Source organism: Tinamus guttatus, unplaced genomic scaffold (assembly GCF_059628265.1).
Source record: "Tinamus guttatus ecotype Peru unplaced genomic scaffold, ASM5962826v1 Tinamus_guttatus_pri_ptg000086l, whole genome shotgun sequence".
Lineage (NCBI taxonomy): Eukaryota > Metazoa > Chordata > Aves > Tinamiformes > Tinamidae > Tinamus > Tinamus guttatus.
In genome coordinates, this window is record NW_028288620.1 from 2,074,146 (window position 1) to 2,100,264 (window position 26,119).

At 41.2% G+C, this 26,119-nt stretch overlaps 1 protein-coding gene across 4 annotated transcripts in view; it reads left to right on the plus strand.

The window, feature by feature from the left end:
• The window catches only part of STAU2 (staufen double-stranded RNA binding protein 2), a 141,843-nt gene extending 117,740 nt beyond the window's left edge, over positions 1-24,103 (plus strand). For all 4 annotated transcript variants that reach the window (XM_088520321.1, XM_088520323.1, XM_088520322.1 and 1 more), the window contains 2 exons: positions 21,968-22,056; positions 22,926-24,103. In XM_088520321.1, the coding sequence (XP_088376447.1) occupies positions 21,968-22,056; positions 22,926-23,019 (183 nt within the window). In that variant the 3' untranslated portion in view covers positions 23,020-24,103. The remainder of the gene's footprint in view (positions 1-21,967; positions 22,057-22,925) is intronic.
• Positions 24,104-26,119: the final 2,016 nt, after the last annotated feature.

The window sequence follows — 26,119 nt, forward strand, 5'->3', positions numbered from 1 at the left end:
TTTTTCTCTTTTATAGTACTGCTGAGAATGTGTCAGAGTAAGGCAGACACAGGCTTTAGAATCCAGGCCGTGTCTCATAGGTATACCTTAAGCCTAAGCTTCCAAGGGGGTGTGAAGAGGCCACTGATTTTGAGCAGACCATCTCTTAGGCTCAAAAAGGAGGGTGCATTTGCCTGAACAGAAATCAGGTATTTGACATGCAGTGTCTTATTGGCCTGTATAAATATCTCCATTTCAACCTGGTCACTGTTTTATGCAAACTGAAGACTAGGGAAGAAAATATGACCTGTCCTTTTATTTTTATTATATACAACCTTTCCTAAGTCATCCCGAGAAATGTGTTCTGGTATATAATAGGCTCTAGTTGTTCTTCTCTACACTTCACTGAAATAAACCCTTCAAAATTCAGTTTTAATTTTCAGTCTTGGGTTATATGCAATAAATTCATCAGTGATCAGGAAGTAAATATAAATGCATCTCTGAGTAATGTTTGCTGATAGCACAAGACCAGGAAGAGGTTAAATGATGGTAAGCCATAGAATACAGTCTGGGAAGGCTAGTAAATTCAAACAAAATCCATCTCATTATAGCTAACTGCACAATTATTCAGCAAGGAGCAAGGAGTCAGAGCGATAGCGACAGAATGGAGAATTTTGCCCTAGAAGTAAGCCACTTCGGAGAGGAGTCGTGCAAGGAAGGTAACTAAATAAGAGTTCCCATTGCAGTTCTTGACCACGAACAACTTGGATAATGTAAGGATGAGTTACGAGATATGTGCTTGTATGTGGCATTGGTCAAGCTCATGCTGGAAGAATTCACCTAGTCCTGAGGTCAACGTTTTTAAAAGGATATGGAAACATTGAGGCGAGTTCAGAAAACAGTCACAAAATAAGTTTTTTTTCTGGAGGAAGTGGGGGGAAATGCTTTCTGGTGAGAGTTTTGAAAGAATTTATTTGATTTAATTTCTAAAGGAAAAACCTGGGAGCTGACTTGATGATTCTGTCGAGGTACCTTCAAAGCAAAAACTGCTCATTCCTAAAGGACCTTCTGATCTCGCCAAGAAAGTCATATTCAGATCCAATAGCAAAAAGCTGAAGCTACTCAAATTCAAAGGAGAAAGAGTTTTGAGCAGAAAAAAAAGTGCTTACCAATGGGAAAAAAAAAAAGTGCTTCTAAAAGTCCCTAAAATTCTGTGAATTAAGATAGCATTTCTCTGGTCAACACAGGACAGGACTAAGATGGTAGGGCATGCAGGAGGCCAAACTCAGCTAATGAATAGTTGTGGTTTAGAGCTACTGATCAGAAATTTCACTAAGCTGTAACTTTGGTCGCTGATCTGGGTAGCACAGAACAAAAAAATCGATGCAAATTTCCAGAGCAAAACTGAAGGAAGTGTGCCGGGATGCGGTGCCACCTTGCTTTCATAGTGAGGTCTTGGATGGAATCCGAGGAATCAATTTTGCTGCCTGAGGACGCTTGGTTTTGAACTTGTGGATTTGGTCTGATCTCTTTTTCACTTCTCTTTGGTGTTTTGCATAGTGGGTTCGGTATTTTTCTGTGTGTTGCTCTTCGGGCCTGCCTCTCTCTCCGGCTCCTGTGGAAGCAGTTTCTCCCTCGGATGAGTTTCTCAAACGAGGGAAGGAAGCCTCGTATCCGGTCTTTGGTTAATATGTGCATAACTCACTCCTGCAGCTTTGCAAATGGCTTAAATCAGCACAATCGGGCTCAGTCTTTGCTTTCTTTGCTGTTATTTTCTGAGGGGAAGGCAGAGTTGCTGGTTATATTTTTACATATAGCAATATCCATTCTTAATTCTCTTGCTGAGCAGTGTGATGGGGGAATGGCTATCTGAGTACTGAATGTAGTGAGACGCTCTGGACTTCTTTTATCCATCTAAGAGATTATTTTTACAGTTACTGCTTTTTCAGCACTGGTAGTTTTCCCTTTTTTTTCAATAAAGAATGATGAATACTTTCCTGTGGATCTTGTGCCTTACCACAATGTGTGTTTGCTTCTGCAATGTGCTTCTGTTTGTAGAGTGAGCATATTTTTGCCCATGTTTTATGACTGTATGAAAGCTTGAAAACTGCAGAGAAAGAAGTTACATAAAAACTATCAAAAATATATGGTGACTTAATTTGGGCTGTGAATCTGCAGGTTCAAAGCCCATCTTGAAACTTGTGCTCAGAAAGAGAGCTGTAATTCTCAGGCTGAATAATCCCTGCTTGATGCATCATTCCAATGAAAACACCGTCAAGGTCTGTTTTTGACCAACACAAGGAGTCCTCTTTTTCTGAAGATCTCCTTGTTCTCTACCAAAAGATTTATTATTTTCCATTGCAATATTAAAAAGCTGGATTTCATTTAGGCAGATTCACTGGATCTCAGGGAATTTCTCCTTAAGCCACAGAGTTGTGCAGTGTAGTTAAGTGTCTCCAGTGCAGGCTTTTCATTTCGTCCCCTCTTAATAATCAGAACCCTCTAGCAGGGCTTTCGTATCCACGTCAATCCAGCTCAAGTCATTATCTCCATACACTTCCATGAGCAGAAAGTAGGGGCCTGCAGTGCACAGGGAAACCCTGCTCTGCTCCAGGAAGATCTCTTTTTCGTTTTCTTTTGTTTGTTTTTTTTCTGCCTACACAAAGGAGCACTGAAACAAAGCTTTCAGACGATTACAAAGCATCTTGGTTAAGCTAGTTTTATAGGTTCCCTATAGTGAAAGTACAGAGAGAAGCATTTGATGCTTCCTGCCACCTGAATGTCCCCGTTCAGGGCAGAACGAAGCATCCTCCCGGGGTAGCTCTCTCCTCCAGCTGACAAGAGACACCAAATTTCAACTGTGTCTCAGAGAGTTCAGGGTAAGTGAGAATAGATCCATCCGTGAATTGTTAGCCCTTTTTTTCTTCTCTCACCAGCAACCTTTTTGAGCTTTTATTAAAATTAAAGGTGCTATGTGTTATGAATCACTCAGCTTTATAAATAGGGATAGTTCAAAGTTTTGCGAAAGAAATAATCTCAAGTAATACATCGTCATGCACAAAAATGTTTGCAGGAGAAAAGTCTTTTGCAGATCAGATACATCTGGGCGTGGTAAGTGGTACATGGTATTAGGATCTTGCAAAATCAATTTTTGGAGGTAAAAAGAAGGCAGTGGAGTTCTTGTTCTGTGCAGTCCGGTTCACAGCAGCTCCTCCTCTTCAAAGGAGGAGTTCTGTTAGCTTGAGTTTGAGCACAGAAATGTACTCATACTTTGCTCTAATAGAATCTTTATTTCACTGATAGAGGAGGCAGATATAAGAGGATGGCTGTAAACAGGAGGAAAAAAAAAGTTTTAAAGCAGAGGAACACATTTAAATTCTTTAACCTCCACTCGTATTAGCTACTTCTTGGCTTCTAGCGTAAGAAAGCTTCTTGGCATGTGCCCTGCCTGGGGTCGAGTGGGACGTGGGAGAGATTGCGCTTGGATGTCTGGAGTACTACCACTTGGGGGGAAAAATGTGTGGCATTCCAACAGATATAATTAATGACAAGTGTTGTTGTCTTTCTCCTGTGCCATCCACCCACTGGCTGCTGGTGCTGACCCCTTGCTGTCCTGCTGACCTCTCCAAAGTTTATTTTAAAAAGGCATCCTTGCTTTCCCAAACTCTTCAGCTAGGCTTCCCTTGGGCTGCTCGTTCAGGGCATGCCCAAGGCTGTGCCTGTGTCCGCTGCTCTGTGATCAGACACAAGTGTTTCCATTAGAGGAATGATTAATGGAACCTTCCTTGGGAATGGGACACGGAGAGGTGGGTAACAGAAGTCAAGAAAGGTGTTAAAACTGAACAAAGAAACTTTGTTTCTTTGTTTCAAAAAGATTTTTTCTTTTTTTTTTCAAGTGTTCAACAAACTGTCCCTCCTCCGTCACTTGTTCAAGGTCTACCCACATCAATAAAAACCTGCAGTGTTTTTCCACAGTATTAGGCTTGACAGAAGTGAGTGCTTTCGATCCACTTCATAACACGTCACCACATCAAATAAATTCCCCAATTGAACTGGCTTCCTTTTTAGCAGATTTACTAGATACGTGGCTTAGTGCTTGGTGGTGCAGTTGCAGGGAGTTTTGTACATCTAAATGCAAAATCCTAAACCGATGTCCAGAGCTGAGGAGCACAGAGGAATCCAACCTGACTCTTAGGAGAGCGCAGCCATCAGTAGCCAAAGAGAAAACTCCACGGCCACGGTCCTCATCCGTGTGACGACGATCACAGATCACCTTCTATCTCGTCTCAAGTCTCACCTGACTCTCCAGTTATGATGTTTTTCTTGTTTCAGGAAGTTTGAGGCATAAAAAAGCCGCATTTCTTTCGTTTTCATTAGATGTAGCACTTGACTCTTGCGATGCCTAGGTGCAGCCTGCGTCCTGTTCGCCAGGCCCACACGCGGATCGGAGGCACAGCGATGAGACGGGCAGGGGGCCTGCAGTTTCACTGCTGAAGGGAACTGTTGGAGACTGAGAACGAGGTATAGAGAAGGTAACATTCCTGAGAGGAGGCGAGGAGCTTTGCGCTGCCCCTTCACTGAAAATAGCTGAAGTCGGGTATTTCTAGTGCTACCAGGCAGGACATTTCAGAAAAGCTTTACAGGGAAGAACTTTCACATTTTTTTTTCCTAGGAAGAAAGAAAACAAACAAACAAACCTGCTTTTACTTCTCTTTGAGCTCTACCAGTGGATGAATAACTTTGTAAAGAAAAGAGGCAGAATTTACTTGCAAGTGGCTGGTGCTGGCCAAGGTCTCCGAGGGCCTGCGCAAATGCAAGGCCCTCCGCCGCTCCCTGGCACGCTGATTTTGTGGCATCTGGGCCACCCACAGCTGTTCTAAGGAGGGGTTTGCTCTTTTTAGAACTAATTAGCAAAGTGAGCATTTGTTAAAACACATGGTAAGTTTAAATACTATCAAGATTAAAGCAATTTTATTCAATCAAACTCTGCTACAAGAACTATCGACATACCTGTGACAGTTCATGGAAAACCCTTCCTGCTCCTTGCCCCAGTAAAGGTTGGGAATTTCATTTTGGTTCAATATACAACTTAAAGGGCCTCTGGAAAACAAAATATTTTCTACTCAAATGATACATGTTATAAATTAGAATTACACATTGTAAAACATACAAAATATTGGGGAAGTTTTTTTGACTTTAAGTCATACATGACCAACGTTGATGAGATGACTGTACCAAATAAAATACAAGAGATTTAATGAACACTAGCAGCAGCTAAGGCATTTTTCCTGTGTTTCCTGGTTGTTCATGTACAAATGTCTTGTATGCAACTGCTAGCAACACTTACTTGAGTAGCACAACGCAGCCAGACGTAATGCTGTAAATAAGACCTGGAAAAGATCAAATGTCAGCAAAACAGGAATATCAGAGTACAAATGTCTGTATGAGGGAGCAGTCGTGGTGTAAATATTCTGTCTGCAGAAGATACTTTCTTGAGAATAACCATTTTCTTGTTTTAATACAAATTATATTTAACTCTTTTTTCCTGAATAATTAAAGTGTTCTTTCATGAATTTTTAAATGCAAAAATGGCTAGACTTTGGGGGTATTTCTCCAAGACTGTTGAGTTCTTGTTAGCTACCAGACTTAATTTATTTTACTTATATATAGATCTTTCTACTGCATTTGAATGATTGATATTCATTCATTGTACTTTTAATTGTTGCAATTTTCCTGGAGAGGACTAACAAGCTAATTACTGCTTCTTTTGTTTGCTTTTGTATGATCTATATCCATTGTTGATAGCCAATTACAGTTACCTCCATTGTGATTTAAAGATGAGAATGAGATTAATGTTAGGGAAATAATAATTATTAATCAATTTGTGGAGCATTGGTTGGAATGAAATAACTTGCTTTGTGATGTTCAGATATGAACAACCAGATTCCTGTATGGTGTAGCTGTAAATAAAGAAATGACATTGCTTTTAGTATTGGGTGGGAAAGGGAAGGTGGGGGTAATCACATCGCCAACTTCTGTTTTGAGAAAAATATTTTTGAGCACTGTAAGATCTTAAAATCAGTGGAAACAGACCAAAAATGGACGACGACTTTAGTCCAGTGCTTTTAGAGTTCTTAATGTTTTTGTGCGACTTCCATCTTCTGGAGCCCAAGCTAAACACTGAAAATGGGGTTTTATACCTCAAGGAGATACCTATGGACCAAGAATTGACCATACCATTTCACATCTCTTCTAGACAGACACATGCTTTTTTCAGATCTAGAATACATTAGTTTTGGCTGTCAGGGTGGAGAAAAACTATAGCTTTGAGGTAGAAAGAAGAAATTGAGAAGAACTACAGTCTACAGCAATACTGTTTTCCTGAAAGAACAGAAAACATGTCACCATTTGAGCTCTTGTTTTGTGTGTAGTCCCTAGGAGAAAGAGTTATGCTGTATGGCATATGTATTTCTAAAAATTAGGGGAATATTCCCGCACAGTAGGTAAACACGAGGACAAAGCAGGGTTCATGGAGGGCGGGTTGAAATGCAGGAAGCACTGGGCTGCCTTAGCAAATCCTCTCCTTTACTGTTAGGCTCAGGCTTATTTTTACGTAGCTGAGTGTGTGTGGCAGTTTCGCAAAGACACACAGGAGAGTTATTTTTCTCAGCATGGGAATTAAACTTACTTCTCTTCGCCTTTTTTTTTTTTAAAAAAAAAAGTGTTTCTCATCTCTGAGAAATATGGTTAGATAAACGTAAAGATGTTCCTCGCTGATGGCTGTTCCAGGGACTTGCTCTACTCTCTCCTTAGAGCCACTGTACTGTTCTCATCTGCAGGCTGACGCTGGTTTACATCGCCGTTTGGATGATCTTCTCCAGTTGTATAATCACAGGCCAGCATGCAGAGTCTGTGGGTGGCTTTAGGAGATTTTCTAGGCTTCTTTGTTTCAGGAGTTTGGTGTCCAAACATTATATGATTTGTTTATACTGATTTCATTGTGAAGGAAAGAATAAGTCTGATCTCCTCCTTTCTTTGTGGTAACTTGATAGCCTGACAGTTATCTCAAGCCTGGTTTCAGTTAGGTCTTACTGTGTCTGAAAAATATTTCTACATAATATGTATGGTTATGAGTGTTAGTGTTTTCTCCTCGTCTGGTGGCAGCATTCCCTTGACGCTATGATCGTATTGTTTATGTGACAGATATAAGTATTAAATTTGTAGAGCTAAGTAAGCGTAATGTTTTAGTCTTTCTGCCATATAAATTATATTGGTATTTTCTCTTTTGTTAAGAGTGTGTTGATTTTAAGGAATTTAATTTTGCCCTATCGTGGCAGAGTAGAAATCCTCTGCTAAGGTTTGCAGAGCTGAGCTGGCTTATTGGAATCGTTTGCATAAAGACAACTTGAAGAAATAAAGATTGTTATTACTTATCTAAATAATAATCTTTTGTTAAGATACAGCTGTATTTTAATTTAAAAGTGTTGCAGGGAAAAATATTGAACAAAATAACATCACAAAGACTTTCCACCTAGGCTATGCTTGGAGGAGCTGCTAGTTGTTTCTGTACTTTGTGCAGTAGCATGAACTTACTCAGGAAGGGTGAACTCGGACCCTTTTCCTTCCACAGCCTTAAGGTGTTCCTGATGACATCTCACAGGAGACTGTGCATGCAAGGAGAGCTGTTCATCTGCCTCATGGGTAATCTGTGCCACAAGGAATGAAAATGCTCAGGATCATAAAAGGAGGGCTCAATAAGAAATATTATTGTATGCTACTGATTAGAGCAGCCACTGCAAAGCAGAAGTACTGGCTTACAGTTCCAGGTTTCATCACATAGGAGCTTTGTGTCAAAGTGGCAAATAGATAAAGACAGAAATAATCTGGGAAACAGGGGATGATCCTCAGGTCGCAGCATGTTAAATCCCGTGACCCTTAGCTACAGAGTGAGGCTCTTTCTAGCATGTTTTTCTTATACATCTTTTCATGAACCTGTGAATCTTGAATTATTCTGCTGCATAGTTGCCCAGTTTCTAGAGCTGACTCGTCCTTGTCACTGAAGCTGGGGGTTAGACCAGCACTAGGAGATGGGAAATGTAGTTTGTTTGCTTGAGGCTGAGAAATCTAAAATCCGTATCTCCTGTCCTCTGGGCAAGTGCTTTAACATCTGGGCCATTAGAAAACACAACTATAGTCTCACCTATAGCTGCTTCTCAGATAAACATATTTTCAGTGAAGACAGTGTTCTGTGCTCAGCTCTGTAGAAAGCTGGAATAGCCAGTTACCTTGAGAAGGCAGCGGTGTGTCCCTACATCCCAGCACACCAGGATCCCAGGTCTTGACCCGGCTTTGCACCTCAGAGGAGCAAGAGCTTGGAGCTCCTCATTGCCTTCAGGTAGCTCCGTATGCAGCACGTAACTTTTTCAGGTGGTTCTTCAGAGAAACTTAACTTTCCTCTTACACTGAATAAGGTAACTGAGAACATAACTTTAGACCTTTGATTCTGTTCCAGGGATCTGCTATTTAAAACCTTGATATTGCAGTGCCTAATTTGTAAGCACCTAAATTCTTTATTGAATATAACCCTGACAGGTTATTTTGCAACCATTAGGATTTTCAGTAATCTCTTTTTGACAGCTGTGGTTAATGGCTTTTAATAACAGGCGTTAGGATGCAATGATAAAATAGCCGTTAGCAGATCTTCCAGTCTACGAGCCAGCTGTTCAGGGAAGTTGTGGGACATACATCTGTCTTTTTGACTGTAACTGTAAATGGAGGAAAAACAGGTCTGTAGTTGCAGAGCTCAGTTAATCACAGCCAAGGACCGTCTAAGCCGCATTGCTGAGCTGCCAGGTGGCAGTTGCCAGTTCCTGACTTTAAGAAATCAGAAACTTGGACAAAATCTGCTACCTGTTGTTGATGTCTCTGTTTAAGCACTTTCCGAGCTATTCGGCACCCTGTGTATGCCTTCTTAAGAGAAAAACATATAGGACGGTGTTCACAGAGGTGACTGAAAGAGCCTGATCCACGCGAAAACTTCAGGCCTGCCCTTCGGCCTGTGCTGCCAGCGTGGCCAGGAGAAGAAGTTAAGGGCTGTAGGAGAAACCCAGGTGCATGCAGCCCGTGGCCGTGGAAATCCTCATGCATACTGAAGCAGGAGATGAATCTAAGGGCAGATTTGGGCTTTCCATTAAAATGGGAGCTTTTAATGGTAGAAAGTACAGAATAATTTAGCATGAAGTGCATCTGATCTGCCACTTCATAAAATAAATAGGAAAGCAGCTGGTAATGATTTTAGTGAAGACTAATCCTTCACCTCAAGATGTACTTGCTAAAGAAATGGATTTTTTTTTTGTCTAAAACAGCAACATTGGTATGGATGAAAGAAATTATGTATTTCTAGAGCTTTCTGTAATGCTCTCATTTAACTTAGTCGTTGAAGTGATGAATAGGCATATTAGCTTTTCTCCACTCTTTCTGTCACCTTTAAGAAGTATTTGAATACCCTTGAAAGACAAGGTCGTGAGGGAAAAGGAGAAACAATGAAGTCATGTTACTGCTCATTTATCTAAAAAGACAGGTTAATGTATTTTACTTTAGCAAACATAACGTGATTAAAATATGAATATAACTTCTAAAAGGAATCTGAGGTACAAAAATAGTATAGCTTTCTTATGATGCTAAAAAAAGAAGTTTTTTAGACTTTTCTGCTTCCTGTACAATAAAGACAAACTTTGAGGTGCCTGGGAGGAATTCTCACACCTGAGAGACAGGTAGGAGCTGATCTCCAAGCTGAAGTCCTCCCTGCTGCACTAAAGGGCAAGATGAAAGGGCGCAGATTTTGCAGTATCTTCCAGGCTTTTCAGGTAATGTCAGACTCCTCCGATGCAACTGATAAGCTGGAATTTATACATCCAATCCAAAATTAAAAAAGCAAAACTCTGTGGGAGAAGTGCTCTGTTTGAAAATTAACTTTGCAGTCACCCTTTTCCATTACACTAGCCACACACTACGCTTCCCCCAAAAGTTGTTTTATTTTGCAGTTCACCTCTGATTCCCAGCGCTGAGAGCCGGAGCTGCTGGACACTATGTGCTAGTAAGGAATGTATAGGAGCTTAACAGCAGGAGCAACAGACCCAGGTTAAAAATTCAGTGACCAGGAACAAATATGCCCTTTATTTCATCTTCCAGCTAAAATCCTGGATACAGTTTATTGGCTTTAAACTTTTCTCATTTAGTAGAAAACTCTAAGCTTAGTGGTTCTTCTTAATAACAGCCACTTTAAGTAGGACATATATGGCACTATAAATTAAGCTAGCACAGAAGTAATCTTTGTTTGAAAGACCTGGAATTGTTTGGCAGTTAACTATTAAATTGTATCTAAAATACCTGGCATTTCCTCTTAAGAAGTATATACCTATTTCTACTTAAAATGACAAAATCAAATTTATATCAAAAGTGATCAAAATATAGTACCTGATGATCTCAAAGTCAGGAGCTAAGTATATGGTTGAAAAATATTGAGCTAAAGTGGTTCTCCGAGGTTATATGGCAGATTAGTGGCAGAGTTAGTCTTTTAAATGAAACAGATTTTTTATTCTACATAAAATTGTAAGGTTTTGAGTATTTTCAATCACTTTGAAATGATCTGGAAACCTCCTGACATTTTTCATGCAGAGGAACAAGCAACTATGAACCTACCACCCCAGCAGAGTCATTAGCCCAGTGGTTATATGGGTATGGCACTTATCTGTGATATTTGGACTGAACCCCTGAAAAGGTTTCTTCCTGGTTTTAGTGTTTTTCTGAATTTTGAAAGACTTTTGATCAGCCCTCGTGGTGACTCTTGTTCAGTGTCGTAACCAGCTGGTCATGTGTCCTCCTCAACAAATACTAATCACCTCTGCAAGGTCTGCCGCATCTTCATAATACTTACGATGTACTTTTTTTTCCTCCAAATTTGGATCTTGACATAAAAAAGCTGGAATGAAGGATATGGTGTTGTGCATACCCAAGTGAAGGCAGAGAGCCAACAAAATACTGTTGTAATTACAAGTGAACATTCTTGTATCATAAAACTGTAAAGAAAAAACTATAAATCAGAACTGGCCTGGTGGTCCCTGGCAGCAACGTGCAGGAGATTTGAGCTCATTCCCTGAGCTCGCCAAGACTGGGATCCTTGCGGAGACAGCCGGCTCATTCCAAGGGAAGGGCATTCCTGGTGTCTCCGGAGTGATGTTCATGGAGCCCTGATTTTGGTGGGAGTCAGATCCAGCCCTGCAGGAGTAATAGTCTGAAAAGTGCTGGTCACAGTGGAAATTAAAGCTGAGATCTGGAGGAATTTTATCTTCCAGTATCCTCTGCATGCGGTGAGGAGCCCACCGCTTTCGGTGCTGGTCCTACAACTGTGTCCAGATACTGTATTTGGTCATTTATTGTGCTACTTGAGTATGTGAAATTATTCTTAATTCAGGTACGTAGTTTCATGTTTCCATATGCTCACTCATGATACCAAACTGTTCTGAGATCTTTCCTATGGGCGATAGAGAATTGGATTTAGGTAATACTAGCTAAAATGTCTCTACTGAAGTTCTTGTCACTAATAAACCTCAAACTTCATCTACAGTTATAAGTGGCTTTTTCTTCTGTCCTGGAACATTTTTCCTTTTTTTTTTTTTTTCCTTTTTTTTTCCTCATGATCATAGAGCTTTTTAAAAATCATTGATCTGTCTGGCTATTTTAGCAGTTTCCAAAATAAATAAATAAGTAGCAGGAGGGCAGGAGAGAATTAAAGTTGTTAAATTGGGCAGTTTTCTAGAAACTTTTAACACAAGCTGTGTGGGTGGGGGGGTATTTCCTGCCTCTGAAAGATGTGGTCTGAGCTGGGCCCACGTTTGCAAACAGTTGGGAAGGAAAAAAGAAAAAAAAAAAAGATGATCTACTGTTGTTTAAAGCAAAAATAAAATAAAAAATCTGAAAGTGTACAAGTGATTACGGCAAAATAAGCCTAAAATTGACAGCTGCATAAACAGCACTTGTCCAGTGAGTGCAGTCGGGCCCTACGAATGCCCAGTTAATAAGAATTTATAATTAATAGCACATTTGTGGTCTCTTCTGTAATGGTACCCCAATTTTGTCTGCTAACCTGATTATGGAGGAGGCAGGAGAGATGGCATAGAAATGCAGAGCCCCACTTTGCCGGGTGCATTCTTTCCACAGCAGCGGAGAGCAGGACAGAGCGTTTCCCAGGATCGGCCCCGGCGCTGGTGTAAGAGCCGCGGTTGGGAAAGGTGAGGGGCGCTTTCTTTAAAAGACTCCCTTCAACTCTGATAAACTGCCCCCAAAGATGAGGCAAGTCTGTACCACACAGGACGTGCTCAGCACATGGAGGGATTGAGTTAGTAATGGCCCTGATAATTGTGGATATCTCTTTGTAGGAGTCAGTTTTTATTTAAATTTTTTAATAGGAGCATACACATCTGTCTTTATACCCAGCAGCTTTTCTGGCCCACAAGAAGTCCTCTGTGAGTTTCCCCAACTGAGCTCAGTGGGATCTCTGTCAGCTGCAAGATTTATGTCATCTTTTTCAGTCCTGAGAACTGTTCCTTAAGCTTTTCACATCTGGATTTAATTGGAAAGACATTAAAAGACATTAAGTGTGCTGGAAAAGCATATTTTAGAGAAGATCTTTATAGACACTTCCATTAAAGGAGCTGATGGTTATAGGTTAAAATGGGATGAGGACAAGCCATCAACAGTTAGCAAGGACAAATTCACATTACAAACTGCTTCATATGAGGAGTCCAGCCTGTAGCTCTTGGGCCTGACTCTGATCTCACTTAAATCAACTTCGATTAAGAGAAAAACACCAGCTAAGGCTGTATAAAAATAGCGTGAGATCAGAATCAAACCTTTTTTGCCTGTATTTTGGAAGCACTCGTATTTCTACAGTAACTTTCTTGAATTACATGCAATATGCCCTAAATACAGTGCTTCTAGCTGTCAGTCTAGGTGTGATCCTTTGCTGTCCATGCACGCGCTCTGTAAAACGAGACTTGCAGGAGGAAGAGGCAGTTGCTCGTTAGCACCTTCAGGGTGGGAGGACCCTCTGCAGAATGGCTGTGTCCAGGCCACGGGAGCAGAGCTGTGCCAAAGCAGGGACACGCTATAATTTAGTAAGTGGGCTTCATTAGAGACTTTGTAATGCAAGAATCTGCAGCCCTAAACTCCCTCTTTGTTCAAATAATCCGATGGGCAGTCGTTTGCATTAAGTGTAATCTATTGCTTTTGTTCTCACATTGAAATTTCTAGTCATGTTCAGTCTGACACACACTTAAAATTTAAGATAATGGTCTTGGCATGAGAAAGCAAACGTTTTTGTTGTTGTTTTTTTAAAATTACTAGGAACAAGGCAGCTGGTATTTAGGAAATCGCTCCCATTTCTAAAGCGTAGTCTTTAGATATAGTAACTAGTCAAACTTTTAAGTAAGGAGTAAATAAAAGATCTAGATGTAAAATATTGTAAAAAGAAGGTTCCTTAGAACATTTCAGCAAACAAATGAATTTATTAGAAGCTCTCACCAGCCCTGTTCTTTTAGGAGTGGTTCTTTTTCTCTGTTGGTTCCTGAAAAGTGCCTAACAGTAATGGGAGGATTATAATTTGCTGGATGCTTGCAACCAGAATGAGCGACTTGAGTTAAAATCAGAGCGGCAGCGTAGGCTGTGGTTTTATTCTCTGTCGTTAAATACTACTTCCTATTCAGAATCTTCCACTGTCTGTGTAAGGATATGATGAAATGCTGGTAATCTAGTAAAACCGTGTTCTTTGAAGCTGATTCTTTGTTGCTTGATCTTGGACCAGTCATCTATGTGCTTGTGCATCGTCTTTGCTTCAGTTTCACCCTCTTTAAAAGCAGGAATAATAAAGCTGCCTCTGCTCCTTAGTGTCGTTTTGTCTCACGAAGAAGATACTCGCCAGTGGAAGCACAAATTAGTGCGTGGGTTTTACAGATTCAGTTTATTTCACGCGGAAGAGTAAGCATGTTGGAATAAGCCCTGAGTGATATTTGATGGCTTGAACTTTGTTGTGTGGAAGTTTGGGGCTGGATTTTCTCTGTGGATTCATAAAAATATTTTAATACCTTTGTTTTTGACCACTCTACATTGACAGTTGCCTATCAAAGGCGCAGAGAAAATGCTTAGATCCTGTTCTACAACTCAGTTTAGATTGCATTCTTTTGTTAAAATAGTTTTGGCCACATCTACACTTCTGTGGGTCAGGGCCATTCCCTGACCTTGGGGTTAAATGGCATGTTTTTTGTTTCCTTTGTGTACTGTTAGCAGTGCAGCAGAAGCTGTGGCAGTGATGTAAGAACAGCACGTGAGGGCCAGACTAATGAAGAGGATTGGCTGCCGCAGCCCCGTGTAGAAGCGATCCCCAAATCTGACACAGCCAAGAGCTTTAGCCCACCTGTCTAAAATCAGGGGAACAAGATCTCCTGCAATACAGACAGGGTTAATGACAGTCAGTGCACAAATACATAGTGGTGGTGAATTTGATATGTCAAAATGCTTATAAATAAATAATTAACTAAGCTAAAATGTTCTGAGAACACAGCTGACAAGGATATTTTCCAGCCATCAGTGATGAAAGAGACAGTGATTCATGGCCTTTCTTCCCTGCTGGTGCAGGGCTTTGCCTGAGGATACATATTCTGCTGTGTTCAGTTTTCATTTTAAAGTCACATTTCTTAAAATTTCCTACAATCCACAGCTTCTCACCCCTGGTGCTGTCCAGATCGTATGATTTAAACCCCTGCCAACCTATCCAACTATTAGCCATCTAAATGTGATCATTTGGCAGTCTCCAGTTAATGAAAGCTTCTGTATTAGATGGCTACATCCTTCTGAGAGTTAGTGTTTGAATAGCTTTTGGCTGGGGATGCAAAATTGGAAGGAAGATTAATTTAAATTAATTTAGACCTCTTCCTAGATGCCCTTGCTTTCTCCAAGGAATGACTAGTGCTTATTAACATAGTAAAAGCATCTCGAGAAGCAAGTTAGAACAGACAAGCTCCCCAGACTATCTTACCTCAAATGTTCACTCAGCTGTTTCTTGAGCTTTAAGCTAATGCCTCGCCATCCATTACTTCTGGAATTACTGTGTAGTCACAAGAATGAATGTCAGGTTCTAGCGCGGTTATTCACACACTAAAATAAGCCTGTGCCAAACTGATTCTCTGTCCTGGTGACTCAGTTAGTCCTGCTGCTTAAGTAGATTGTTGAAAGAGAAAATCTGCAGAAATAAAATTCTGTGTTGCATAGACCTTTTGGAGCAGCGAGTGACATGGGGGAGTTCAAATTGTGAGTATGTGTGTCCAGGAAAACTGCATGAAGGAAGGTGACGTGCGTGCTGCTGTTGGTAGAAACTCTGCTTAACATATTGGAAAAATTGATCAAGAACAGCTAATCCTTGCTTTAGGATTACCCCACGGAAGCTGGCAAGCTCGGGCTCTATGTGGATGATGTGTCATGTAAATGCTGGCTGCATCAGTTGCCTGGGGGTAGCATTAGTAGCTGGGACAATTTCAGAGGTGTTTGAAGCTACATCCATGAATCACCCTTCTTTGTTCAAAGATACTGGACTCCTTTGCTTGACAGGTTCAATCAGTATCCTCAATTCTTGTGCCTATCAGGTGACTATCCCCTTGTGCGGGGATTAATCAGTTTGGAAAATACTATTTCCATGTAAACGACATGAGTTAATCAGATTACAGCCCTGTGGTTTTTATGCATGGCATAAACTATGCGAGCAAAGGGCTTAAAGTCGTTTAATTAAGGTTTACATTGTGCAGTGTGAAAAGCCCTTCTGAAATTTAATTTTTAAACAGATGTTAACATTGGTTCACATGAAATCTGATCAGCTGGGGAGAACGGCACATTGTGAGGAAAGTGGCAAAAACTCCTAGAAAAAGTTACTGCTTGTGATATAGTAAGTTCACTTGTAACAGAAGCTGTGGGGAAAGGGGATTTGTTCACAATACCCATTACCTAGTTTTTTTTTTTTTAGTTTGTATGTTGCCAACGTGGTAAATCCAGATGGATTAAAAGGGTAAAAAATCTTAGCTATTTTGTATGTATATGGATATACCACACAAGCAAATATATGTTGCTTTTGTCCATTTGTGCATGCATGCAGTTTTGGATGTGGGCAAGGTAAGGCCAGGCAGAGGCTTGGTCAAAAATTTCTTCATCAAGGGAAAGCAAAAAAAAAATCAAAAAGAGCGTTAATTTTAATACATTCAAATTTAAATAGTTGCCTAGCTTCGGGACAGTCAGTCCTCCAGCTCACCTCCACAGCTGTGACATTGTTGGGTTTTTTCAATAGCTTTAAATGGGAAGTTTAACTCCACGCATTAAGAAGTCACGAGGTGGATCTCGCTGCGGCTGCAGACAGCTCTGCCTCCGCGTTGCTGCGCCGAGGCCTGGGCGGCCTGCGCGAGGCGGGAGCCTCTGCCCTGGCCTGGAGCCGACGAGCGCCGGGTGCTCCGAAACCCGCCGTCACCGCGGCACTGCTCTGAGCCAAGACCCCGGCTTGGCTTGTGCCTTAGCTGTTGTGCTTAGTGTAGCATTAACTATAGACTTGTAAGGGAAGTTGGGATGGGTCTGGATGTGCCTGTCGTTTTAACTCGGCGTGGAAGTGCCCTGTCGGGCCTAACCTCAGGCAGGGCCTGAGCCTGGTTCGCATATGGCGTGTGGCAACAGGCAGGGTGGCTGCAGGGAACCATCTGAGTCTGCAAACTCGAACTTGGACCCAGCTGCTGGAGACAGTAAGTTCCTTCCCTCCATGGTCCAACTCTTACAGTTTTGCACCAGTGTTACTCCTGACCATATTTTCATGTCTTCAGGAAACACTGGTTGTGGCCAAAGTGAATAAATATGTTTTTATATACTTAAGAAACTGAAGTTTGGAGACATCTCACCAGTGGATTAACAATGTCAAGCAGTGTATTTATGAGGATTGTTTTAGATCTCTTTACTAAAGTCAACTGGAAGGACCACAGAGAACTACAAAGTTTTATTATTTTCAGTTTCATGGAATAATCTGAAATGGAATAAAGATTTAAGGGGAAAAACACAAGCCACATACTGTGCTAAAACAAATGTGAAACCTTTATCATAAGTCTGTGAGCATAAATGTGCATAGGCTAGTGTAGTGCCTGTCTGCTGTTCTTGCTAAAAGAATGATCTAATGTTACTAGACTGCCATTACAAGATGCTTAATCCCCAGAGTGGGAAACAGGAAGAATATTCACAAGTTTCAATGCTATTTACTAATTGCTAATTGACTTGAGGAAAGCTAAAAAAGTGACTGGAAACATCCATCCCCATTCTCATACACACACATAGCAGTAATGAAGTGGCAGCCAAGACAAACAACTAGCAGCGCGGTGCATCCTGTTGGCATCGTATTTTTGGCACTGCTGTAGCTACATAGAAAACAAGTGATACAAGAAATGTGTAAGGACATCTGTTCTGTAACCTATGGGGCTTCACTCACAAAACAGTTGTAAAATCTTCTGGGGGAGAGAAATATTTCTCTATATCTGTGCAGATGCTCTATTGTAAGAAAAATATCAATGGAAGGAAGTGTTGAGCCTTTAAAAGAGGAAATTGTTCACCAGATTCACTGTCAAATGTTCCATTCTTTTCTTTCCTTTTCATTTAACCTAAGTTATCTGCCATTCACAAGTTATATTTAAGCCAAGCGTCTGAATCTGCTGGGACCAATAGAATTGAAACATGGATTAAATTAGCCCAGTGTCTCCTTGTAACTCTTCTTCACTGCACTTCTGCACTGCTTGGGCTCTGTGTCACTCTGCCGACTATTCTGGTCACCACCTCTTAGCTACCAGGTTCCTTCCTAAATCTAGGATTTTCATATCTGCTTCGGGGCATGAAGAGGTGGGGAGAAGCATTTAGTACATCTGTTAAGGTCCAAAATATTGTTTATTTAGGAGCTTCTCCCAGCTTTTCTGCTCCATCCAAACATAAGCAAGCTATAGGAGAACCAGGAGAAAGAAAAACAGGAACTTTTAAGATAATCTAAGCCCCTGCCTTTCATCTCTGGCTCTTCAGTCACATGTAGTTAAGCAGCATTTTCAAATGGAAAGGAGCTTTTCCAAAATCAAATGTTGTTGTAAAAAGTCATGAAATAGGATGTTAAGGCTTCCTCCCAGACATCTTATGGGGAGAGAGACATGTTTCCATGCAAAAGAAATCATGTCAAGTATTAACTTGAAACACATTAGGAAACTGGAAAATAAAGGAGGGCTGTAGGGTGTAGGAGCTTGGGAGGACCTGTGCAAGGAGAGCTTACTTATGGAAGCTGAGAGTACCTGGGGAATCTTGGGTGGGAGAGAATTTAGGAGCAGGAAAAAATAGGGGCCTAAGTATGTGAGGATTTGTGGAGCAGGAGAGATGAGTTCCTCTGTTGTTATGTAAGCTGGAGCTTTGGGATGGAAGGAGTAAGGAGGGAAGACCAGGGACCATGTGCTGGAGGGACATGAGACTGAGGCTGAAGGTGCTAAGAACTGCAGCTCCTCTGTGAGAAGCCTGAGCTTTGGGAAGGGCTGTAGGCTCCCAAGAGAAGCAAAGGTGGGAAACTAGGCAATGAGGGATGGCAAAAAACGTGACTTTTCAACAGTAGCTGGAGTAGCAGGAGTGGCTTTCCTGCCGCTCACCTCTTCCAATACTTGATTCCAGAAATATGGTAGTTTTGAGGCCTTTTATTTTCTGTCATGTTTGGATTGGGGAAGGGTATAGTTTGAAGAGGGTGCGATGGAGAACTGAGAGCAGTGAGACTTCACTGTGTAACAAGCATTAGGATTTGAAACTTGTGGTGGCATAAAACAGTGGTTATCATTACACGTCTTCATTTTATGTATTTCCTCTGCAAGTTCTGTATTTGCATCCTTGACATCAACATAGTGATGATACATGCTGACATGCAAGTAAGCAGACCAGCAGTAAGTAACAAATGCACTCATATCCAGAGGAATTCTGTAAAGGAATTAAGAAGTTTGGGTTGGTTCAATTCCTCTGCCGATTTTCTGGGGATTTTAGCAACCACTGATCAAGATCAGACTGCTCTGCACATCATATGATCAAAGTGTGATCTAATCTTCACTGAAGTATTACTTGGCACTTCTTGCTACTTATTGTGATGAGGATCTCATTGTGTTAGCCACTGTACAGGCGGATAACTTGAACAAATAGTTCTTGGGCAAAATGTTTACAATTCACACATCAGGTGAAGAAGCAAGACGTGGAAGGTGGGTTCAAGAAACAGATGAAGTAGCAATAAAACTCTGTAGTAGTAGCAGATGTCTCAGCTTCCTTTTCTCTTCACAGCCCTACCTGGTACTAGTTCATAGACTGCCTTACATAGAAATAAATAAATGAGAGGTCATCATTTCCCCAACATTTATTAGGAAAAAACAAGCGAAGGAGAACTTAAGCAGAGAATGCAAGTGTTCTTGTTAGCGACAAAGCTGCAAGTTAGGAGAAGATTAGCGGGATGTGTCCCTAAATGCAATGAACAAGATCCAGAATATCTGTTTTAGGCAATCAGCCTAGGCTTTAAGTTGCTTAAAACTTCGGTGTCTCGCCTTAGTAGGATGTGAGTGTCTCAAGTGGTCTGAAAATAAATCATCCACGAATAAAGGACATGGGAGTCCAGCTCATACCTACCCCTGCTTGGCTCTCCACCTCTATCCCCTGTGCCCGTTGAGACAGCCTGTAATGTGTATATACTCATACATATTTTAATTTGGCAGTGTATTTTTTAAGCTAAATTGGTTCGCTGACCTGTTTCCCAGCTAGATCTGCCAAACAGTTGTGCTGGCTCAGCTAAGGGAGCATGATGGCATGGGCAGACATGGGATCAAACAGCATGAGAGCAATAAGAAGGAAGTTAGGCTGGAAACAACATATTTTGGAGCCACAGACCAGGAGTGCAGCCTCTGCCTAAGGGCAGTAGCTGGGTCTCTCCAAAAAGTGATCAAAAAAACCTGGGCTCTGAGCTGGTCCCCCAGCTTAGAGAGAGGGAAGGAAGCAGGATCAGTGGCAGTGGCACCAGCCATCTGTCCTCCTTGCCCTGCCTTGGCTCAGAACTGGACATCAGATGTTCATAATCCAGAGTGTGGCACCTGATTGAGCAGGATCGCCACCACCCATGTTAAAATGGTGGGGACTGCACGTACCTGCTCTTTATTTCTAGCTAGAATTAATTTTGTCTACTTTAATTTGAACTACTCCATAGCCAAGCACAGGACTAGGTGAATGCCAGCAAGGTAGCCTCTCTCTCTATGATTATAATGCCATACCTGGAAAAAAAAAAAAAAAGGGAAACAAAAAAGATTTGGCAGTGGGAATTTTGAGATGATGTCAGTGGATGGCAAGAAGAAGCAAGTAGATAGCAATGAGATACAGGAGGCCTAGAAGACACGGCAAGAGGAAAAGGAACAGGTAAATAATAGTGATAGTCTGAGCTTTGGCAAGACATTTTAAGAAATGTTTAGCTTTATCTTTGTTTACTAGGACAAAACTTCACAGGCTGGGAAGATTCCCCCCATGTCAATTATAGATGGGGGTGCCTTCTGAAGCTCTAGAAACTCGTCGTTGCTCTGGACAAATCTGGGATACATGGCCTTTCAGTCTAGGGCAGCCTAGCAATTCTCGTGCTGTTATTTATCTTGCCAAGATACACATTGTCTAATAATATTTAAGTTGTATAAACATACCTTTCAAGAAAAGGAGCTGTTGAGAGAATCCAGACAAAGCATTACTGTGGAAGCAAATCTGCTACTTCACTGCAATGGCAGCTCCTGTTGTGGACAGTGTCCATGTTGCCCAAGAGAAATGGGAAATGGAGATAGAAACTGTCTTGTCTTGTCAAGTAAAAAAGAGAGCAACTCTCACATTTCTAAAAGGTGCTTGCTGGTCTGACCATGGAAAGCAATGCTGCAAGACCTGCACTCAGTTCCAGTGTATGGGATGTTACTTTCTATGGTAATGCCAAAGAAAAGGGTCTCCCCCACCCCCCCCCCCCTTTTTTTTTTTTGTGATGAGTCTGGAGTGTAAGTGACTACATAGAGTGATTGAATAGAAAAATCTGTTTTCAGTTTAATTTTGCATTTCACCTCTAAGACAGAAGTGGCCTCCACTGTTTTAATGTGTTGGGTGTGTTTTTAGAGGGAGGCACATGGTATCCATGAGTTTCGTAATCAACCTTTGCTAAATTAATTATGAAAAATCATTTTTCTTTTGCCAGAGCAGTTAGGGGAGGGAAAGACAATTTGCTTTACAGAACTAAAGCAGGCCTAGTGAAGGGGAGAGAGAAGCTCTAAAGAATAAAGAACGTGATTATGCAGAAAAGATCGAAGCGGTAAAATTGATCATTCTTCCATTGTTGCTCTGTAACCAGTCTGTTTTGGCTCACCCTATTTCGCTCACTTGAGTGAGCTGTGTGTAAGACATCGGTCTGTTGCATTCTTTGAAATCTAGACCTGGCCTGTTGGTACTGTCCTAGCGACCCTTTTTCTGCAACTCACAACTCTTGCAGTCATCCAGAAGACAGGAATCCTTCCACAAGTGCTGCAAAAAGCACAGGCTCCAGGAAAGCATATGAGAAGGCTAGAGAGACTTCACAGGATCCTGAAGGTTTATCTTGCTCTTCACTTAGGTAATGCAGCTTTCATTAGCATGAATGGAAGTCTCTCACATGCCCAGGAAGATGAAGATACCCTCGAGCCTGCGCACACACACAGCTGTTTGGCTGGGCACTATATGCAGCTTCTTTATTAGCACTGTAGTCTCAATGGCCTCAAACTGCAATAAATGATCTAAAAGTAAAATACCTACCTTCCTTCACTTGGTGTTAATATTGTTATGTTAGTGGGGTTTTGACAGCTCATTTTTATTTTAGGCAGCGCTAAGTGCCTTGAAACAGTTTTCAGAACAAGGACTGGATCCAGTGGAAGGGGCTATGAAAGTTGAAAATGGATCACTTGAAAAGTAAGTGCCTTTTAAATTCTCTACATTTTAATGCCTGTGTGGCATGGTAGATAAGAAATGTTAATTAAGGGCTTAGTTGCCCTTTTAAACCTGTGCAATAAAGATTTCCTTTGGTATTTGCATATTTTTTTTCACAATTTGAGAGGATAAAAAGGATTTCACATTTAGCTTTACTGGCAATTACCAGTTCATTACTTAGTAATGAACTATCCAGCAGTCAGTCCTCCTATGGAAATCCTAAAGGAAAAGGATTTTCTCTTTATTTTATGGATTCTGTGTAAGTAGCATAACACGATTTTTGTCAAATGTGTTACAGCACATGATATTGCCTGTAAATAAGATAGCTATTCGCCCGTAAGTCCTTGTGTCTGCAAGATGAATTTTATCCTAGAGAATGTAAAGTAAGATAAAATTTCTGACAGATCTTAAAAACCCATATCTGGAATATTAGTATTAAGTAGCAGACAATAGATGCAAGTTTCACACTGGATTTTCAATTATTTAAAAAAGTAGGATTGTCTGTAGAATCCAGTATAGATTTTTTCCAGGTGTTAGTCTCCTTAAGTAAAAAGGTAGCCTTCTCTTTCTAAGTAATTTAGGAAGCCATAGACTAAGAGGAAGAAAGACCACAAGTGGCATTTGGAATTTTCGATAGATATATTGTGGTTTTTTATAAACTAATTTAATCAGAAACATTTTTTCCATATGATCTCATCAGCATAGTATTTGAACATAAATATTGTTATTTCACTTTAAAATGTTACCTTGCACAGTGACCTTTGAATCTCATGTGCCATCTGCTAATAAACATGCCTTAAAGATGTGCAACCCTGGACCTCACCGCTCTTGTTGATGTATTAATCTTTCAGACAAGTCAAGCATCTGGGAGAGAAAGCAGACAATAAACAGACTAACTCAGGCACCATTGCTCAGGACTGCAAGGATTCAAAGGCTGTCGTCTAGGAGCTTCCCAGCGCCCACGGCTGCCACTGCATCCTTATAAACCTGTCAACACGCAATAGGGTGTATGTGTACAAGGAAATGAATGACTAATACCATTATTTGAGTCTTATGTGAAGACAACGCTATTCTAACACAAGAGATAGTATACATGGTACTGTTTATTCAACTGTGGAAAAAATAGAATTGAACATTTCCCTCAGAGCTTGAGATCAGAGCATAACTCAATTGCCCGGAGGCAGAAGAAGTCTGATCATGTTACTGGAGGTCAAAATAACAGCTAATTAACAAAAGGTGTTAGATAAAAAAAGGGAAATTTTAAAATTGATTAATACTGAGGAAAACAAGTCAGCATTGGTTCAGTTATACATTTTTTTCGTAGTGTAGTTTAAGTTCAGCTTACTGTTTTTTAAATAATGCTTGAATATTTTAAAAATAACCAATGACAGTGCTGTGAGAATTGTAGTTGTTGTCTTCATATATAGTCATACAGCTTCTCTTTTTATGCAGACATTATGCATTCTTCATTCTATATGAATATGTATGACTTTAAGATGCACTACTCAGAGTTGTATGCAAACAGAAGTTTAAATCATGACAAGTATTTGCTTAACATGAACAGATGTTAGTTATGATCAGTCTCAATATACTCCAGGAAAAGCAGATATGGTATTTGATTTTCCTTGCCATAATCAACTAAAGAGGCGTCTTGCCTCCAAGCAACATTTTCCCCTTCAATTCTGCTCTCTGTTGTGTGAAGCACATCTACACCCCATTCTGTGTGTTGTACCAGCCCACCGTTTGCATCAACTGAGTGTTTTTAATCTCTGCATTCTGACCAAGGGCAGAAGACAGGATTGCAATGTTATCTAGCCAAGGAAGGAAAACTGTTGATGTAAAGATGGTGCCGTTGTAAAGGGAGTAGCAGCAGAGATAAGACCTGTGGCTGCGCTCTGTGCCAGCATATTTCATTCAAGTGTGTGGCCAAATGCAGTAAAACCACATCAGTTCATGTGTACGATGGCAGTGTCGTCTCTTTCTTTATTGTTCACAGGTAGACAGTGCAGAGATTGAATTGAAAGAAAAATTACAAACTAGTGAATGTCTGGCCAAAGTGCCAAAATCAGGGTTCATCATATCTTTCGCTGTGCCTCCACCTTCTGCAAACTTACTATGTTAGAGCAGTCATACTGACATTTACGTTATTTGTTTGTCTGAAACATGAGTATTTTTTTAAGCCTTATGCAACAAACACATAAGGCACCTACCAACTGCATGGCAGTCACGACAACATTGCACAAGATTTTAGAAGCGTGTAACAAGCGATCACAACCCAGGTGACTCACTCAGGAAAACAGACAAAGAGCAATGTGAGGAAATGGTGCAAGATACAGTGGAATTGATTCACCTCTATGAAAGACTTTCAGGGTAACATCTATCAGGCTTTTACAGGGTGAGTAGTTGCTAAAAATTTGAAGTCCTTTTTCTCAGGGATATGATTCACTCTCCTCCCAACAGATTAAGAGCCTTTGTGCGCAGAGCTTGCAGTTTATCTGGGGTCTGATTCTGTGGCGTGTAAAACTGTCTGGAACAAGCTGAGCCTTTCAGTTCCCACAGAACTGGGAGGCTGCCAGAGGCATTTGGCACCTGGCAGACTCAAGTTCTTAAGGTAGCAGCATACAAAAATACTTACATCTTCCACAGTGTCTTTCTCAGGGATACTCTCCCTGCCCAGCTGGCTACCAAAGCAGAAATTCCACTGCTCCTTCACCGTAGCAGCCAGCTGAGGTGGGTCTGAAGCAGGCTCGGTCTGCGCCCAAGCAGTGCCTTCTAGCACGCAGCGTACGCAGGGCATCGCTGCCCTCTCCCACGGAGAACAGGAACAAAAGAAGAGACAAACTATTCATGGACAGCTCTGATCGTTAGCATCTGTCTCAAGGACGAGAAGCTGAAGGTGCTGGGAATAACATGACAAGGAGAGTGAGAGCATGGTTTCCCAGGTATTACCTCTGTGGTGTGTTTCTGGGCCAGTCATCACAGAAAAACCCTTTAGCAAACCAACTTTGTAGTTCTTGCCCGGAAACTTAGGGCACAGTTTGACACTCTCTCATCCATCAGGGGACCAACCAGATTTCACATAATGTTCAACCAGAGCAGACCCAAGCTTCCCTTGCTCAGCAGAAGCATCAATGATAAAACCTTAGTCCTTCCAAGTCCAGGTGTCAGCAGTTGCTGCAGTGTTCTTCCTGCAGCTCTGATCCCACCAACACAGTGACATGTCCTAGGTGCAGCCACAGAAATGCCTCCAATAAGCTTCAGAATAGCTGCTTTGTTGGCGGTCATGGCAGACGGCCTCTCCGTTGAGCACTGGCCTTGCTACAGTGCACATGGCAGAGCAGCAAAGTGGCACTTACCTCACTCCAAACAAGCAAGTTGCAACTAAAGGCATGTGGCTGCTTATGTTCGTCCAAGCTGGCTTACTCGGCTCCCCCTCTTCATGCAACAGTACAGGTCAACTCTGTGTAACTGTCTGCAGCTTAGGTCCTCTTGTTGGTCAGAGAGATACTCGATTCTCACTCGGATAAAAGCAAGTCAAGTAACTGGGGAGCTTGTCCATTTTTTGAAACTATAGAAACATGGAGTAGATTTATTTGGGGGTCATATATCAGCAAGATTTCTAACTATTTTCCAAATGCAGGATTACCTAGCATTTGCAGTAATCACAAGTCAGAAAATTCTGTTCAGTCAGAGGTAAAGTGCTCACAGATGGCAGTTTTAAAACACCTCCCAAACCGCAGGTTAAAAGCGTCACCAAAGAGATTCCACTGAGTCTAAGAGCTTTTCCTGACATAAATCTGAAGAAAGAGTTCCTGCTCCCTACAGGTATGAATGAGGGCACGGAGACCTTAATATGGAGCTCATCAAGATACCACACCTGAACTCCATTATGTTGTTTTAGTGTTGTTTTAACACACTGCAAGGCCCGTGTCTCAGATTTCAATCTGTCTACCTGCATAGCACATACAAGAAGTTTCTTAAAGAGAATTCTGCAGTATTCCCACATACTCACATATACAACAATGAACTTTCGGTGCAGTTTGGC